Source organism: Entelurus aequoreus, linkage group LG23 (assembly GCF_033978785.1).
Source record: "Entelurus aequoreus isolate RoL-2023_Sb linkage group LG23, RoL_Eaeq_v1.1, whole genome shotgun sequence".
Lineage (NCBI taxonomy): Eukaryota > Metazoa > Chordata > Actinopteri > Syngnathiformes > Syngnathidae > Entelurus > Entelurus aequoreus.
Window position 1 is genome coordinate 6,157,291 of NC_084753.1, and position 18,908 is coordinate 6,176,198.

The 18,908-nt window shown below is 40.2% G+C and overlaps 1 protein-coding gene across 1 annotated transcript in view; it reads left to right on the plus strand.

Moving 5' to 3' along the window:
• LOC133640490 (pro-opiomelanocortin-like) overlaps nucleotides 1–18,052 on the plus strand; it is a 23,181-nt gene extending 5,129 nt beyond the window's left edge. Inside the window, exons 2-3 of the mRNA XM_062033937.1 lie at nucleotides 16,895–17,027; nucleotides 17,168–18,052. Of these exons, the coding sequence (XP_061889921.1) occupies nucleotides 16,917–17,027; nucleotides 17,168–17,830 (774 nt within the window). The 5' untranslated portion in view covers nucleotides 16,895–16,916 and the 3' untranslated portion in view covers nucleotides 17,831–18,052. The remainder of the gene's footprint in view (nucleotides 1–16,894; nucleotides 17,028–17,167) is intronic.
• The last annotated feature ends 856 nt before the right edge of the window (nucleotides 18,053–18,908 follow it).

Consider the following 18,908-nt stretch of genomic DNA (forward strand, 5'->3'; position numbering starts at 1 on the left):
TTCGATGGAGTTGTGTTCTTTTTCCCACAGTTACCGATGTTTTGTTTCCCGGTGCTGTGAGACATTGTACTGAACCATTCTTAAAATAAACCATCATCTTTCATATGTATACAACTGGAGTATTCATTGAAGATGAATGAAGAAGGAAGAAACCCAACAATAATATTTTTAATCGGGTTAATCACATTTTGGAATTTGAATGAATCACAATGAATCACAGGTGATTATTCAATCGTATGATTAAAATGATCTTAAGCGAAGGCCCCAATATTTGTACACAAATGCAACCATATTGTTAGAATGTAATCCATGAACATTTTTGAAGGTTTTACTTGAATGCATGTCATTTATTTGCACAAAACTTGGTAAATAATTGATCTAAAGATCTTTCAAAAGCTTTTATCAATTACGCCAAATAGCGAAAGTGAAACCGCTTCTATCAGGACATGATCTCGAGAAATTAATCCACGCCTTTATCTCGACTCGTTTAGACTACTGCAATGCCCTGTATGTAGGCATTAGCCAGGCCTGCAGCTCGTGCACAACTCTGCTGCTCGTCTGCTAACACAGACCCGCAGACGTGAGCACATCACCCCTATATTAGCGTCCCTTCACTGGCTCCCTGTGCGTTACAGAATCAATTTTAAACTCCTTTTATTTGTTGTTAATTGTCTAAACAACCTGGCGCCAACATATCTCTCCGACCTCCTTCAGCCTTACTGCCCCACCCGATCCCTAAGATCAGCCGATCAGCTGCTACTGACGGTCCCTGACACAAGGCTGAAGCTTAGAGGTGACAGAGCTTTCGCCGCTGCTGCTCCCAAGCTCTGGAACGACCTACCTCTTAGTGTTAGACAAGCCTCCTCTCTTCCTGTTTTTAAATCTCTCTTAAAAACATACTTTTATTCCATGGCTTTTAACACTGAGTGATACCCATCCTGCAATGGCGCCCCATAATACACCTGCTGTGAACCTGTTTTTATATTTTATTTATTTATTTATTTATTTTTTATCGTGTTCTGTTTGTGTTGTGTTGTGTTTGCTCGGTTCTCGTATTATTTTTAACCTGCCCATTGTACAGCACTTTGGCTACCCCTGTGGTAAATTTCAAATGTGCTTTATAAATAAAGTTGATTTGATTTGATTTCAGGCTTTATTTGTGTGAAATTTGCCAGCGAGCACATCAGTCGAAACCTTCTTACTCATTTCTGTCCTGACATATGCACTGATCTGATCACTGACAGTGTAGCGGTTCAGGTAGAGGACTACTGTATGCACTGATCTGATCATTGACAGTGTAGCGGTTCAGGTAGAGGACTACTGTATGCACTGATATGATCACTGACAGTGTAGCGGTTCAGGTAGAGGACTACTGTATGCACTGATCTGATCATTGACAGTGTAGCGGTTCAGGTAGAGGACTACTGTATGCACTGATATGATCACTGACAGTGTAGCGGTTCAGGTAGAGGACTACTGTATGCACTGATCTGATCACTGACAGTGTAGCGGTTCAGGTAGAGGACTACTGTATGCACTGATCGCGGTTCAGGTAGAGGACTACTGTATGCACTGATCTGATCATTGACAGTGTAGCGGTTCAGGTAGAGGACTACTGTATGGACTGATCTGATCACTGACAGTGTAGCGGTTCAGGTAGAGGACTACTGTATGCACTGATCTGATCACTGACAGTGTAGCGGTTCAGGTAGAGGACTACTGTATGCACTGATCGCGGTTCAGGTAGAGGACTACTGTATGCACTGATCTGATCATTGACAGTGTAGCGGTTCAGGTAGAGGACTACTGTATGCACTGATCTGATCACTGACAGTGTAGCGGTTCAGGTAGAGGACTACTGTATGCACTGATCTGATCACTGACAGTGTAGCGGTTCAGGTAGAGGACTACTGTATGCACTGATCTGATCACTGACAGTGTAGAAGACTACTGTATGTACAGTCAAAATAAAACTGCATGATCAATGCAAATGTTTTTATGATTCATCACGAGTTAACTTGCTCATTTTGACAGCTCTAGTTATAACATATAACATATATATTTAGTCCTAAAAAAAAAAAAACTTTGTTTTTAACTAAGTCATGTAACATTTCAACAAGCAGTTGCATTGCTTTGCACTTGGAATTCAAATAACCTTTTTTTTTTTGTTGTTGGGTTTTTTCGGCAAATTTAACGACTATTAATTATTGTTACATTACAAGTCTATTTTATTATTATGACTTTTTGTGTGGTGACATCATTTTTTTGTACTTTAGGATTGCATTTTCTATAGTATTACAGTTTTTAGCACAACTCATGTGAAAAATACTCCAACATCTGCTTATTATGAGCAGTTTTTAGCTTAGTCTAATGACAAGGCGAAGACGCTTCTTATTCATAACACATTCAACTGTCGCTCAAGTCAAGTGGAAAAAGAACATCTCCATAAACGCAGATCAGGTTAGAGAACGTGCGTCAATTAGTGAATAACGCAGCGCTTTAGAAGACATTTTGCAGAAATAAATGTATTCCTTGCCCACACACTAAAAAATGTTGGGTTAAAAAAATAACCCAATTTTAACCCAACTGCTGGTTCAGAAAAGGATGAACCCCTTATTTGAGTTATTTTAACTCAACATTTTGGGTTAATTTTTTCAACCAAACTTTTGCGTTGAATTATTTAACCAAAAAGTTGAGTTATGCTAACTCAATGTTGGTTGATTCATAACCCAACTATTGAGTTGAATTTATTGAACACAAAAGCTGAGTTATGCTCACTACAATGTTGGGTTATTCCCAACCCAAACTATTGGGTTGAATTATTTAACCCAAAAGTTGAGTTATGCTAACTCAATGTTGGTTGATTCATAACCCAAATATTGGGTTGATTTATCCATCCATCCATCCATCCATCTTCTTCCGCTTATCCGAGGTCGGGTCGCGGGGGCAGCAGCTTAAGCAGGGAAGCCCAGACTTCCCTCTCCCCAGTCACTTCGTCCAGCTCCTCCCGGGGGATCCCGAGGCGTTCCCAGGCCAGCCGGGAGACATAGTCTTCCCAACGTGTTCTGGGTCTTCCCCGTGGCCTCCTACCGGTCGGACGTGCCCTAAACACCTCCCTAGGGAGGCGTTCGGGTGGCATCCTGACCAGATGCCCGAACCACCTCATCTGGCTCCTCTCCATGTGGAGGAGCAGCGGCTTTACTTTGAGCTCCTCCCGGATGACAGAGCTTCTCACCCTATCTCTAAGGGAGAGCCCCGCCACCCGGGGGAGGAAACTCATTTGGGCCGCTTGTACAATTGAGAGCTTTGCCTTCCGGCTCAGCTCCTTCTTCACCACAACGGATCGATACAGCGTCCGCATTACTGAAGACGCCGCACCGAACTCACGATCCACTCTTCCCTCACTCGTGAACAAGACTCCGAGGTACTTGAACTCCTCCACTTGGGGCAGGGTCTCCTCCACCCGGAGGTGGGGCACGATGGCGAGCGCCTGGTGACCGGGCCTGTCCCCATGGGGCCCGGCCGGGCACAGCCCGAAGGGGCAACGTGGGTTCCCCCTCCAATGGGCTCACCACCCATAGCAGGGCTCATAGAGGTCGGGTGCGATGTGAGCTGGGCGGCAGCCGAAGGCAGGGCACTTGGCGGTCCGATCCTTGGCTACAGAAACTAGCTCTTAGGACGTGGAACGTCACCTCGCTGGGTTGATTTATTTAACCCAAATGTTGATTTATGCTAACTCAATGTTGGTTGATTCATAACCCAACTATTGGGTTGAATTTATTTAACACAAAAGTTGAGTTTTGCGCAGTTGGGTGTTCCAACAGGACAATGACCCCAAACACACCTCAAAAGTGGTAAAGGAATCAGGCTAGAATGAAGGTTTTAGAATGGCCTTCCCAAAGTCCTGACTTAAAGGTGTGGACAATGCTGAAGAAACAAGTCCATGTCAGAAAAGCAACACATTTAGCTGAACTGCACCAATTTTGTTGTCAAAAATTCCAGCAGAAGCTTGTGGATGGCTACCAAAAGCGCCTTATTGCAGGTAAACTTGCCAAGGGACATGTAAGCAAATATTAACATTGCTGTATGTATACTTTTGACCCTCACATTTTCAGTAGAGCCATAATAAATTCATAAAAGAAGCAAACTTCATGAATGTTTTTTGTGAGCAACAAGTATGTGCTCCAATCACTACATCACAAACAAATAAGAGTTGTAGAAATGATTGTAAAGTCAAGACAGCCATGACATGATGTTCTTTACAAGTGTATGTACACTTTAGACCACCGCTGTATTTACCATTTAAAATTCCAACATGTCCGAAAAGGAGTAGGAAGAAGCGGAGTTAATTTGGAGTCGCTCCCTACAACATTTTCCCACTCTTTTTTTTATTTCCGTGGAACAATTTTTCATGCTTTTTGACTCAAACTTGAATTTAATTTGATGCATGTTTTGGTCTAAAAGGAATTCACGGGAAATAAATGTTTCAATGATTCATTTGAACAGTGCAAAATAATACATTTATCATAATTAAAACAGGAATCAGCAAACACAATGTGTCTGCCTCTAAGGGTGGTCAAACACTTATTTGCATTCGAATTAAAATTGTTATTTATTCCATTTCTAAATCCATTCAGAATCCTCCAAAATGTGTAAATTGGAAATTGGAAATTTTGTCAATAATTTTTGGGGAGAAATGCTTATTTATTTTCTAAGAGTAATTAAAAAAAACACAAAAAATAAAATACTTTTTTAGGCCATATCTGCAAGGGCAGTAGTTTTCACCTTTTTTGCACCAAGAAAATGCAAAGAGTTGTAGAAATGATTGTAAAGTCCAGACAGCCATGACATCATGTTCTTTACAAGTCAGGCATGTGATTTGACCACAATGAAAAAGACTGAAAAAATTTTCCGGGGGTCTGGGGGACGAAGACCCCCAGACAGGCTCCTGGTTTTTCACCACATGCTAAAATGAACAAAGACAGCACCATTTGAAGAAAATATTTGAGTGTTTAAAGACATGAAAACATCATTAATAGAACATACATAACCCAATGATCCTAATGAATTACTGTATATGGTTCAGTCCCAACAGTATTTAGTCACTAATATTTACATCTTGTGTTCATTTCACATCCACAGGTGTCACATTGATCAGTGTTATTATCTACAGTTTATTTACAATTAGTCAAATATTGTATATATGGGGTAATAAAAATGATCAGTGGTGTAACAGGTTTTCCAAGATTTATTATTATACAAAATATATTTTAAAGTTAAGACTATTACATGATATATGCTATCAGAAAGTAGCATTATTTGTAAAATACATAACGACTAATAACAATTCACAGTTTTAATGTATATGCCTAATTGCCTACAAGTTTAGTTATAAATATAACAAAATACCAAATGTAAACATTTCATTCTTTTCGCCAAAATAGGATATAAATGTATGAAAATAATTAAACGTGTTTAGTATTGTTTACTCATATTTGAAAATAGGAAATAATAATAATGTGAGTACACTGACATATTGCATGAAACAAGTGTGGAAATATTGACCTTCAAGATTTTATGACAATAGTTTCAAGAGACTACATAAGAACTTAATATTACAAAATAGCATTATATGCAAATTTATTTCAAATAAATTGTTAACTGGATTCAATAATGCGGCTCTTTGAATTTCTGTCATTTCATAATATATTTTCACGTGGCTTGTTATTTTTTAGAAAAACCCATTTATATTTCGCAAAGCAATAATTGGTTAATATTTAAAACAAACGTGCGTATTTCGCAAGCAAATATTTTTTTCGCTTACCTCATTATTAACAACCCTGTCTGCAACTGAAGTGGGTGGATCTTTCCTCTCCATGTAAACGAAAGATGAAGTCCGTAAGGTTTGCTCACTTTCGGTTGACATCCAAAAGTAGCAGCTAGTGAAAAGTTTGTTTTCCTTGCTTCAAGTTGTTTCATATGTTTTTGCCGTTTCGCATGTACTTCCAAAGCCTTGAAACCTCGTGATCCATAGTCAATATTATCATGACACCACGTGCACAAAACCTTTCCGGGACTGATCGATTTTCCGAATAGAATCACCGAACAAAGTCGTAACTTCCTTCTTCCCAACAGTATCAGTGATTTCCCTTTCCATCCAGTCCCATCGGAACTTATTTTTGACATGTTTATCAATTTATTTTACTCGTTAAGTGCCCTTTCTCTCGAGAACCGACATCGTTTACATATGGAAAATGGCGGTATGATGACGTTATTAACGTCATCATTCATAACAGATGTCCTGATTGGTCACAAGGAACATATCGACCAATCAACTACGGCGTAATATAAACTACGTCTCGAATCTTGATTTACACCAGAAAACCGGAAAAACGGGAGATAATTCCCCCCCGAGATTAAAAAAGACGGAATTCCGACTTTAGACGGAAAAATCACATGCCTGACAAGTGTATGTAAACTTTTGACCAGGGGCCGTACTTATCAAGCTTCTTAGAATTACTCCTAAGAAGTCTGCTAAGAGTTGACTTAAGAGTAAATAAATTCTTCGCTGAAAGCTGCACTTAAAAGTTAGTTATCAAGCGTCTTACTCACACTTTCAGCGAAGTGTAGGACTGAATCTTAAGTGTCACACTCAGAGCTGAATTACAACATTACTATGTGCCGTAAACGGAATTTTAGGTGACGTAATTTCTGTGTCCATAGAAATGACCAATCACGGAAGGGAATCCGTTGTCTAAGAATAAAGAAATATCTTGGAAATATTTAAGTGGACAATGGGAGTGTATATTTTGACAATAAACTACAAAATAATACAAAACAAACTAGTCCCCGCCGGCACTCACGCTACCGCTCCCTCTCTTCTCTCGCCCACACACTCACTGACGTCACTCACCTCACGGCCACACACATACGCTACTGTCATAACATTTTCTTTCCAATTCATTAATTAGGCAACTCATTTGAAACTGGTGTGGGTGGCTCTATATATACTAGCCCACTGCAGCCACATGCAGAAATCAACAAGGAATCGAAAAGTATTAAATCTGTGACAAAAATAATATCCGCTCTGTCTAAACGATACCGTTTGATCAGATGCTCGTCATCAATAAAAAACAAAACATTGTTCCGTTCCCTGAACATTCGCGCACGTCTCTCTCGCCTCAGTGCCATCCCCTGCTGGCAACTCCTAACCACTTAAGACACCTCTGAAGGTCTCTTAAATATCGTGGAGAGTAGGAGTGATTCTTAGACTTAAGAACGTTGATAAAAAGCTTTTATTCTTAAGTTTGAGAGTAGGACTAAATTTCGCAAATTCTCAGGACTTAAGTGTAAAATGGCACTCTAAGAAGCTTGATAAGTACGGCCCCAGGACTGTGTGTGATATGTGATGCATCAACAATGGAACAATTTAATACCAACCAACCGAATTAGATTCTGCCAAGGACCTCAATTTAGCCCTGAAAAAGAAGTTCACCACCGTAAAAAGTTGACAGCACCCGAAAGAGTCCGCAGTAAACTTAACCAGTGACATATTAAAGGCATTTTCCCGGCAGAAGTCGCCTGATTTACCGCAGTTTGAGAGTGAAGTCCACATAAAGATGGCGACCGTGCTAAAAACGTTACGTTCAAAAAGCTGTATTTGATCAGACATTGCATGGTATTAGCGTATGAAGAACAGTTTCTAATTACAGTCGCTTTTCATGTGAAAACCTCGTAAATTCTTGTTCCCTGCATGACAGCGTCTGATGAACAAGTCGGACTTCAAAAGGCTTCATGTTTGTACGCTTCAGAGGCAGTTCTTGTGTTCTCTAATGAAATCATCTCCACTTGAACTTGGATTGTTGCACCATAGGTCACTGGGAACCTGCCTGCCAATAAGATTTATTGACCCCAATAAAATCTGATACGTTTGGAGCGGCAAATTGAACTTGAAATTGAAGAAGTGAACACATGTCACGTTCAATGACTTTTTCTTTCCTTTGGCAACAACTAGAATTAAGCTATTATATTTACTGGGTATGTCTGGAATAAACCATTTCACACACAATCCTTTTTGATTTGATGTAATAACAGAAGAAAGGAACCAATTAAAAAAGACGGCCTAACTACAACAGACTGTCTATGAATCTCAGGGAAACGAAAATAATGCTATTCAGTAACAGTCGAAGGGAAAGTCAAACAAATACAAATAGAAATTAAAAGTGTAAAAGAAAACACATTTTTGGGTGTAATAATAGATGATAAAATGAGCTGGGAAACTCATGTAAAAAATATACAACATAATGAATATAGCAAAACATGTTCTACGGCAGGGGTCACCAACCTTTTTGAAACAAAGAGCTACTTCTTGGGTACTGATTAATGTGAAGGGCTACCAGTTTGATACACACTTAAATAAATTGCCAGAAATAGCCAATTTGCTCAATTTACCTTTAACTGGATGTTATTATTAATAATTAATTATATTTACACTTAATTGAACGGTTTAACACTAGAAGTCCCAGCATTTTTCTGTCTACCTAGAAGACCCAGAGAGGGGTCATTTGGCCCGACGCTTTTCCCGAATACACTAATCACTCATTTTGTTATGGTAATGAGGCTGTTAGGGGCAGTTTGTCTAGGTAGACAGAAAAATTATACATGTGGGAAATGCCGAAAGGAGCAATGGCAGTGCCAGGATTGTGAGTGACTGCTCAAATGTATGTCAGTCACGTTTACATGGACATGGTTTTTCATTCTTTGTAAATATGCTTTTTTCTTTGTAAATTTTTTTTTTTAAACTATTTTTGGCACACAAAAATAACAATTGCTTCTGCAACAACCCTCCACACCAAAACTGGGAAAACAGTTGCTTTTTCATTCTTTGTAAATATGTTTTGTTTTGTATTTTTTTTAACAATAAATGTCAGAGTGTTGATCCCTTCATTCTGTTGATCCTTGCAAAAACACACACAACCTACCTCAGAACTAAAGCTTGAGCTGTAAGGTCCCCTCCCCCACACAGGCTCAAGTGGCCCCCTGCCGTGTGCCACTAACAGCCACATTTTCATAACAAAAGGAGTGTCCACAGGGGGGACTAGGGGTCAAATGACCCTCTTGTGTGTTTTCTAGGTAAAAGTGTCAATTGACCCTTCTCTGGGACTTCGCGTGTTAAAAGAGGAGAAAACACGAAAAAAATGACAATTACATTTTGAAACATAGTTTATCTTCAATTTCGACTCTTTAAAATTCAAAATTCAACCGAAAAAAAGAAGAGAAAAACTAGCTAATTCGAATCTTTTTGAAAAAATAAAAAAAAAGAATTTATGGAACATCATTAGTAATTTTTCCTGATTAAGATGAATTTTAGAATTTGGATGGCATGTTTTAAATAGGTTAAAATCCAATCTGCACTTTGTTAGAATATATAACAAATTGGACCAAGCTATATTTCTAACAAAGACAAATCATTATTTCTTCTAGATTTTCCAGAACAAACATTTTAAAAGAAATTCAAAAGACTTTGAAATAAGATTTAAATTTGATTCTGCAGATTTTCTAGATTTGCCAGAATAATTTTTTTGAATTTTAATCATAATAAGTTTGAAGAAATATTTCACAAATATTCTTCGTCGAAAAAACAGAAGCTAAAATGAAGAATTAAATTAAAATGTATTTATTAATCTTTACAATAAAAAAAATACATTTACTTGAACATTGATTTAAATTGTCAGGAAAGAAGAGGAAGGAATTTAAAAGGTAAATGTGTTTAAAAATCCTAAAATCATTTTTAAGGTTGTATTTTTTCTCTAAAATTGTCTTTCTGAAAGTTATAAGATGCAAAGTAAAAAAAAAATGTATGAATTTATTTAAACAAGTGAAGACCAAGTCTTTCAAATATTTTCACTGGTTTTCAAATTCTATTTGAGTTTTGTCTCTCTTAGAATTAAAAATGTCGAGCAAAGCGAGACCAGCTTGCTAGTAAATTAATAACATTTAAAAAATAGAGGCAGCTCACTGGTAAGTGCTGCTATTTGAGCTATTTTTAGAACAGGCCAGCGGGCTACTCATCTGGTCCTTACGGGCGACCTGGTGCCCGCGGGCACCGCGTTGGTGACTCCTGATCTATAGTGTTGAATGCCTTCTTTAAATCAATGAACACTCCTATTGTGTATTTACTTTGATCAATTGCAGTTGTAATATCTTCAATGATGTTCGTGATGGCAAAGCTCGTAGATCTATTTGATCCAAATCCATACTGACTTTCATTTAATAATTGATGTTTTTCACTAAAGCAGTCTAATTTATTAACAAACAGTTTTTCAAGCACTTTTGAAAATTGAGACAGGAGAGATACCGGTCTATAATTACCAAATGTATGTTTATCTCCGGTTTTAAATAAAGGTATGACCTTAGCTGTTTTCATACTGTCTGGGAAAACTCCTACTTTAAAAGAAAAATTAATTATATAATTTAATGGTTTAATAATGCAATCAATTGTGTTTTTTATTATTTTCATGCCAATACCCTCATTGTCTGTTGAGGTCTTGTTTTTTAGTTTATAAACCACAGATAATATTTCATTTTCAGTCACTTCACTAAGAAACATTGACTGCATAACCCTATTTTCCCTTTTCCAGACACCCCCTGATTGATCATTAGCTCTTGGTATTTTGTTTGCTAAGCTAGGTCCTACATTTACAAAGAATTGATTTAATTCATTGACAATTTCATCTTTGTTTTCAATTAACCTATTATCTTTTTTAAAATATCTAGGTAGTTCTGTTCGCCTTGTCCTAATCCCTATTGCTTTATTCAAAATATTCCATGTAGCCTTTATGTTATTTTTATTTTCATGCAACATTCTTTTGTAATATTCCCTTTTTGCTTGTCTCAATATATTGGTCAACTTGTTTTTGTAGTTCTTATAGCGTTTTTCAGCATTCTCTGTTCTTGATTTGATAAACTCCTTATAAAGTCTATTTTTCTTTTTACATGCATTTTTCAAACTGTTTATCATCCAAGGTGCATTATTTTGCCTTTGCTACTAGCCATCCATAACCCCGGAATTAAGCAGTGGTGAAGGCGTTGGTTAAAGAAGGGTCGGGTGCGTGCATGTATGCCCAATTAACTTGGGTGTGATGTTGAAATGTTTTTGTGGACTGGGGCCGATCTCAAAGTTCGACACGAGGTGTAGTTGAGAAAAAGGGAGGTCAAAAGCGTCCATCGTTGAGGTGTCCTCGGGGGTGTTTTTCAGAACAGCCTGTTCCTGATAGCATCAAGGCCATTCGAGGGAGTCAAATCGTACACTAGGATGTTGTTTTCCTGGAGCAGTCAAAAACAATGACCTGCCTGTTCTATTTGTCCATGCTGGTTTCTCTCAAATTCAATTAAATTCTCCTTCTCAGCAAACTTCTCCATGATGTGATCCATCTTGCGATTCAGGTCAGAAATCGCCACAGGCTGTGTTCCCACAGCCCGGCCCAATCCTTCCATTGCGACGAACAGCCGTTGGGCTCCTTGAGTGATCACATGATTCTCCATTTATCCCAGGAGTCTCTCACGTACCCCGCAACAATGGTTCCATCAGGGCAGCCAGGCTCCCCCGAACCTCTTTTCCTTGTCGAAAAGACTTTGTCAATTGAGTCGAGAGTCCAGCTGAGCATATCCATGTTTGATGTTTAGATTTGAGGACAGCGCAAAGAAAGAGGCTTCAAAAGCAAGCAAGCAAGCAGGGAAGGAGGGAGTGGAGAAAAATGCGACCGCCCTCACCAAGAGGCAAGACATTTTCAGTAGAGCCATAATAAATTCATAAAAGAAGCAAACTTCATGAATGTTTTTTGTGACCAACAAGTATGTGCTCCAATCACTCTATCACAAAAAAATAAGAGTTGTAGAAATGATTGGAAACTCAAGACAGCCATGACAGGATGTTCTTTACAAGTGTATGTACACTTTTGACCAGGACTGTGTGTGATATGTGATGCATCAACAATGGAACAATTTAATACCAACCAACCAAATTAGATTCTGCCAAGGACCTCAATTTATCCCTGAAAAAGAAGTTAACCACCGTAAAAAGTTGACAGCACCCGATAGAGTCCGCCATAAACTTAACCAGTGACATATTAAAGCCATTTTTCTTGCCTGATTTACCGCAGTTTGAGAGTGAAGTCCACATAAAGATGGCGGCCGTGCTTAAAACGTGACGTTCCACCTCCAAAAAGCTGTATTTTATCAGACATTGCATGGTATTAGCGTATGAAGAACAGCTGCTACACTGCAAAAAGTCAGTGTTCAAAAACAAGAAAAAAAAATACAAAAATGAGGGGTATTTTATTTGAACTAAGCAAAATTATCTGCCAATAGAACAAGACAATTTTGCTTGTCAAGACTTTCCAAAACAAGTCAAATTAGCTAACCTCAATGAACCCAAAATTAGCTTAAAATAAGTATATTCTCACTAATAACAAGTGCACTTTTTTTGGTAGAAAAAAAAAAGAGACCTTTTTGTTTAATATGTTGAAAAATATTCTTAAATAAGTAAATGCTAGTGCCATTATCTTGACATAATGATATGTGCTCCGCATTACATTTCTTGAAACCAGCAAACTTATACTAAAAACTAGTTTATTGTTCTTAATGGAAAGGCAACAAGGCAAGCGCTTGTCACTCTCGGGGTCTCCTAGCCGCTCAGGCAAATCATATTGTCTAAAAATGCATTTTTCCATGGATAACATGACATCATCGCGCCAAGTGCGTGCTCTTTCAGTCAATTAGTGCACATATATACAGCCCGGCCCCCGGCCAAAATTTTTGTAATTGTATTTTTGAAGAATTCATCTGAATGTGCATGAACTATTTCTGTTCAAAATTGTTAGAAATGTCAAATGTTTAAATATTAACTGTCAGTTTACCGTACTGTGCCAACTGTACTACTATATGTGTACGTGTTTTCTATTGTTTCATTGAAAATAAAACAGTGAAGTCCATTTGGCTGTCATCTGTTTTAATTATGAGACACAATTGTGTCAAAGTCATGATTTTTTTTTTTCATGCTTGAAGTAAGATATGATGACTTTAAAAAAAGTAGTTTTATACTTGTGAGTGTTGATGACACAGCTTTGCAACAGTTGATATTCTAGTTTCAAGCATGTTTTACTCAATATAGGTCATCAAATCTCAGCAACAAGCTGTAATATCTTACTAAAATCATTTAGGACCAAAACACTTAAAACAAGTAAAACACTCTAACATAAAATCTGCTTAGTGAGAAGAATGATCTTATCAGACAGAAAATAAGCAAATATCAGCCTTATTTGAGATATTTCATCTTACTTAGATTGCAGTTTTTGCAGTGTAATTACAGTTGCTTTTCATGTGAAAACCTCGTAAATTGTTGTTCCCTGCATGACAGCGTCTGATAAACAAGTCAGACTTGAAAAGACTTCATGTTTGTACGCTTCAGATGCAGTTCTTGTGTTCTCTAATGAAATCATCTCCACTTGAACTTGGATTGTTGCACCATAGGTCACTGGGGACCTGCCTGCCAATAGGATTTAGTGACCCTCATAAAATCTGATAGGTTTGGACCGGCCCCTCCACTTGTGCGGCCAATTGTTTCCTAAGTCCTATACAGGAAGTGAACAGTTCAATGTTTGTTTTGGCAAGATCGCTCGTAAGTAAGCGATCGCATTTCTCTCTCCTTACAATGACTACTGGGTATGTTTGGAATGAACAATGTAGCGCCCCGGTCCTATGTTCTAAAAGCCCTGCTACAGTAGTTCTAGGAAATAATATAACACATTTGTTCAGCATTTACCTTGGACAGCACGGTGGTGGAGGGGTTAGTGTGTCTGCCTCACAATACGAAGGTCCTGGGTTCGATCCTGCGCTCTGGATCTTTCTGTGTGGAGTTTGCATGTTCTCCCTGTGACTGCGTCTCCGGCTTCCTCCCACCTCCAAAGACCTGCACCTGGGGAGAGGTTGATTGGCAACATTAAATGGTCCCTAGTGTGTGAATGTTGTCTGTCTATCTGTGTTGGCCCTGTGATGAGGTGGCGACTTGTCCAGGGTGTACCCCGCCTTCCGCCCGATTGTAGCTGAGATAGGCTCCGGCACCCCCCGCAGACCCGAAAGGGACAAGCCGTAGAAAATGGATGGATTTACCTTGGAGAGTAACAAGAGGAACATGACTACTCTGCAGAACTGATGTACAAGAATGGTCAGGGGCCTTTTTTTTTGTTTTGTTTTTTACACACATCAGCAAGGAGCCTTGTGACAGCTTGCTGAAGCTGGACAAACAAAATGAGTTGTGTCATTGAATCCAGCTTCTTTAAGCTCAGAATAAAACAGCATCTTTCACAGGCTGACTTTGAAAGAGCTACGCCTCAACCAAGAAGCCCCATCCTATCTTATTGAGCTGCTGCAGCCTTTATTATCCCAGCAGGACCCTGGGCTCTTCAGACCAGCTCCCAAAAACTAGGCGAAAAACCAGAGGAGATAGAGCCTTCTCAGTGGCAGGGCCCAGACTGCGGAACAACCTTCCACTTTCTATTAGATCAGGCCTGGGCAATTATTTTATGTTCTCCATACACCCGGCCAGCTCCCGCATCTTTCTTCAGGATGTCCAGGTACGTTAGCGCGAGACGTCCTCGCCATCGATGCCCGTGCGTTGGTTCCCATAGGACCAGCCTGCTGGCCGCGAGCTCCCGATGTCTGTGGCAGTGGCCGGCCAGCCTCATCCTCCTAGCTGTTACCTTCTTGCTGAGCCTCGGCAGTTGCCCGTACAGGTCCTTGTTGGTGATGTGGATGTTCTGGTCCACATTCAGAACAGCTCGTATCATTCTGGTGTAGCAGCCATCTAGGGATTTCTGCAGGGTGGGTGTCAGGGTCCAGCTTTCGCAGCCATACAGGAGGACAGACTCCACAGTGGCGTGGAATAGACTCAGCGTTATGTGTCGGGGGAGATTCGAGCACCACACTCTTGACATACCGTTCAGGGCCCACCACGCTAGTGCCTTCCTGACCTTAAAGTCTTGTTCTCTGGAGTTCCTCCAGGAACCCAAGAACAAACCCCGTTTCCATATGAGTTGGTAAATGGTGTTAGATGTAAATATAAACGCAATAAAATGATTTGCAAATCCTTTTCAAGCCATATTCAGTTGAATGCACTACAAAGACAACATATTTGATGTTCAAACTCATAAACTTTTTTTTTTTTTTTGCAAATAATAATTAACTTAGAATTTCATGGCTGCAACACGTGCCAAAGTAGTTGGGAAAGGGCATGTTCACCACTGTGTTACATGGCCTTTCCTTTTAACAACACTCAGTAAAGGTTTGGGAACTGAGGAGACACATTTTTGAAGCTTCTCAGGTGGAATTCTTTCCCATTCTTGCTTGATGTACAGCTTAAGTTGTTCAACAGTCCGGGGGTCTCCCTTCTGCTATTTTAGGCTTCACACATTTTCAATGGGAGACAGGTCTGGACTACAGGCAGGCCAGTCTAGTACCCGCACTCTTTTACTATGAAGCCGCGTTGATGTAACACGTGGCTTGGCATTGTCTTGCTGAAATAAGCAGGGGCGTCCATGGTAACGTTGCTTGGATGGCAACATATGTTGCCCCAAAACCTGTATGTACCTTTCAGCATTAATGGTGCCTTCACAGATGTGTAAGTTACCCATGTCTTGGGCACTAATACACCTCCATACCATCACACATGCTGCCTTTTACACTTTGCGCCTATAACAATCCGGATGGTTCTTTTCCTCGACGTCCACAGTTTCCAAAAACAATTTGTAATGTGGACTCGTCAGACCACAGAACACTTTTCCACTTTGTATCAGTCCATCTTAGATGAGCTCAGGCCCAGCGAAGCCGACGGCATTTCTGGGTGTTGTTGATAAACGGTTTTCACCTTGCATAGGAGAGTTTTAACTTGCACTTACAGATGAAGCGACCAACTGTAGTTACTGACAGTGGGTTTCTGAAGTGTTCCTGGGCCCATGTGGTGATATCCTTTACACACTGATGTCGCTTGTTGATGCAGTACAGCCTGAGGGATGGAAGGTCACGGGCTTAGCTGCTTACGTGCAGTGATTTCTCCAGATTCTCTGAACCCTTTGATGATATTACGGAGCGTAGATGGTGAAATCCCTAAATTCCTTGCAATAGCTGCTTGAGAAAGGTTTTTCTTAAACTGTTCAACAATTTGCTCAGGCATTTGTTGACAAAGTGGTGACCCTCGCCCCATCCTTGTTTGTGAATGACTGAGCATTTCATGGAATCTACTTTTATACCCAATCATGGCACCCACCTGTTCCCAATTAACCTGTTCACCTGTGGGATGTTCCAAATAAGTGTTTGATGAGCATTCCTCAACTTTATCAGTATTTATTGCCACCTTTCCCAACTTCTTTGTCATGTGTTGCTGGCATCAAATTCTAAAGTTAATGATTATTTGCAAAAAAAAAAATGTTTATGAGTTTGAACATCAAATATGTTGTCTTTGTAGCATATTCAACTGAATATGGGTTGAAAATGATTTGCAAATAATTGTATTCCGTTTATATTTACATCTAACACCATTTCCCAACTCATATGGAAACGGGGTTTGTACTTGAAGTCATTGACCATCAATGTGTAGTATTATGCTCTCCCCCGCTGACCGTAACCACCGGAGTTTTTGAAGCCACCACCAGTGGCTTTGAGACATGCGTTTAAAATAGTAGCAAGAGCATTCTTTTTCGAATATGCTTTGTTCGCAGGGGACCCTGAATGCCTCACGAGAAGGCAGTAGAGGCTCGTCCCACCGCCAAATAGTATAGAAAAACTGTAAAACGGACGAAAGTCTTTTTCCTAAGCGCTGCATGTTTTGCTTTCCTTTCAGCTGAGCAACAGGCTGACTGACCATGGTGCCTCCATGTTGGGTCTCCATAGCACTGATGGTGTGCATTTCCACCCCGGTGTTTGGCTCAGAGTGCTCCATCTGCAAAAACCTCAGCAACAAGGGGAGGATACTGGTGGGTGCCTGTGTTGTTGTTTTTTTGGTAAATCATCCAGAACAATAGGGTGCCATTTTAAAAACAAGCTGCACCCTGTTGAGTTTGGAAACCTTCCTAAAAACCGGACTTGCTGACATCCATCTTTCCTTTCCATGCAGGATTGCATTGAGCTTTGCAGGTCGGCCAGCCAAACCGAGCGTCCAGATCTAAGCACTTTGGTTGTCAACGTCAGCGATGATAACCAGCTCTTACCCAACTCCTCCCGGGACAGGACCAAACACAAGACGCCCGCGTCGAAGGCCAGCAAGGACAAGCGGCGCTCTTACTTGATCGAGCACTTCCGTTGGAGTAAACCCTCCAGGAACAAGTCGCAGGAAGCCAGGCTGGTCACTAAAGGCAACAAACGGAGCTCTTATTCCATGGAGCACTTTCGCTGGGGGAAACCGCCCAGGAACATGACACCCGGACTAAAGCTGGGACACAAAGGGTCCAAGAGAAGCCCCTATGCCATGGAGCATTTCCGCTGGGGGAAACCCTCCGGCCGCAAACGCAGACCCGTCAAGATCTTTGCCTTCCCCGTGAAGGAGCCGCCGGTCTCTTCCGAGGTGGTTTTCCTCCCTCAGTCTCGCAGACATCTGAACAATAAGGATGATGATTTAAACCCCAATCAGGTCCAGGCTTCGGAAACAAAGACAGGCTCGCCACTTCAAAGGGGAAGTCCGCTCGCCGCTACCGATATAAACGAGGAGAAACCTCAGGAGGTGCTGGCCGACATCTTCAGGGACATTCTTCTAAAAGATGTGGAGAGAATAGTCGGTTGAGCTTGGGAGTGGAAAGGGGGTTTTAATATCCACTGCATGTTACGACCAATAACTCATTTTGTCATCAGCATGTGAAGGAGAGGTTGGTTGCTGCGACCCCCCGACTCCACCTTGACTGCATTGGTTATATATCATATTTCATGTTGTAAATGTTCTTATGAAGATTGTTTATTGGCAAAATATGCTGTGGTAAATGACAAATATTAAAAAGATGGTTTTGTGCGCGGCAAATGGATGGTAGTACTGTTTTCTTTGAGCAGTAACAGTTTTAGATACAGGCCACATGGGCTATTGCCCAGAGAGTGGAGGAGGAATAAAAAGATTCATATTATTTTGTGCTTAACTGCTCATAAAGCAAGGCAAGTTTTTTTTTATAGAGCACAATTTGTATACAAAAGAAGGCAAAAATAAAATAATAATAAAACACTTTATAATTCAAACTAGAAAATTCCCGCGGAAATTTTGATGGGCCTGCTATTTGTGCCCTGGACTTCTGGCAGGGGGTCGCCGGAAGCCGCCGTACTTTCTAGATGGTGCAGAGTGTCCGAATCCGTGAGTTTTAGGTGTGACTGTACCATTGGACGTCAACACTTTTTAGCCAGGGTTAAAGGCCTACTGAAATGAAAATGTTTTATTTAAACGGGGATAGCAGATCCATTCTATGTGTCATACTTGATCATTTCGCGATATTGCCATATTTTTGCTGAAAGGATTTAGTAGAGAACGACGACGATAAAGATCGCAACTTTTGGTATCTGATAAAAAAAAGCCGTGCCTGTACCGGAAGTAGCGTGACGTCGTCAGTTGAAAGTCTCCTCACATTTTCCTATTGTTTTCAATGCAGCTAGAGCGATTCGGACCGAGAAAGCGACGATTACCCCATTAATTTGAGCAAGGATGAAAGATTGGTGGATGAGGCACGTTAGAGTGAAGGACTAGAGAGGCAGTGCAAGACATATCTTTTTTCGCTCTGACCGTAACTTAGGTACAAGCTGGCTCATTGGATTCTACACTTTCTCCTTTTTCTATTGTGGATCACGGATTTGTATTTTAAACCTTGAAAATGAGAGTCGAGAAC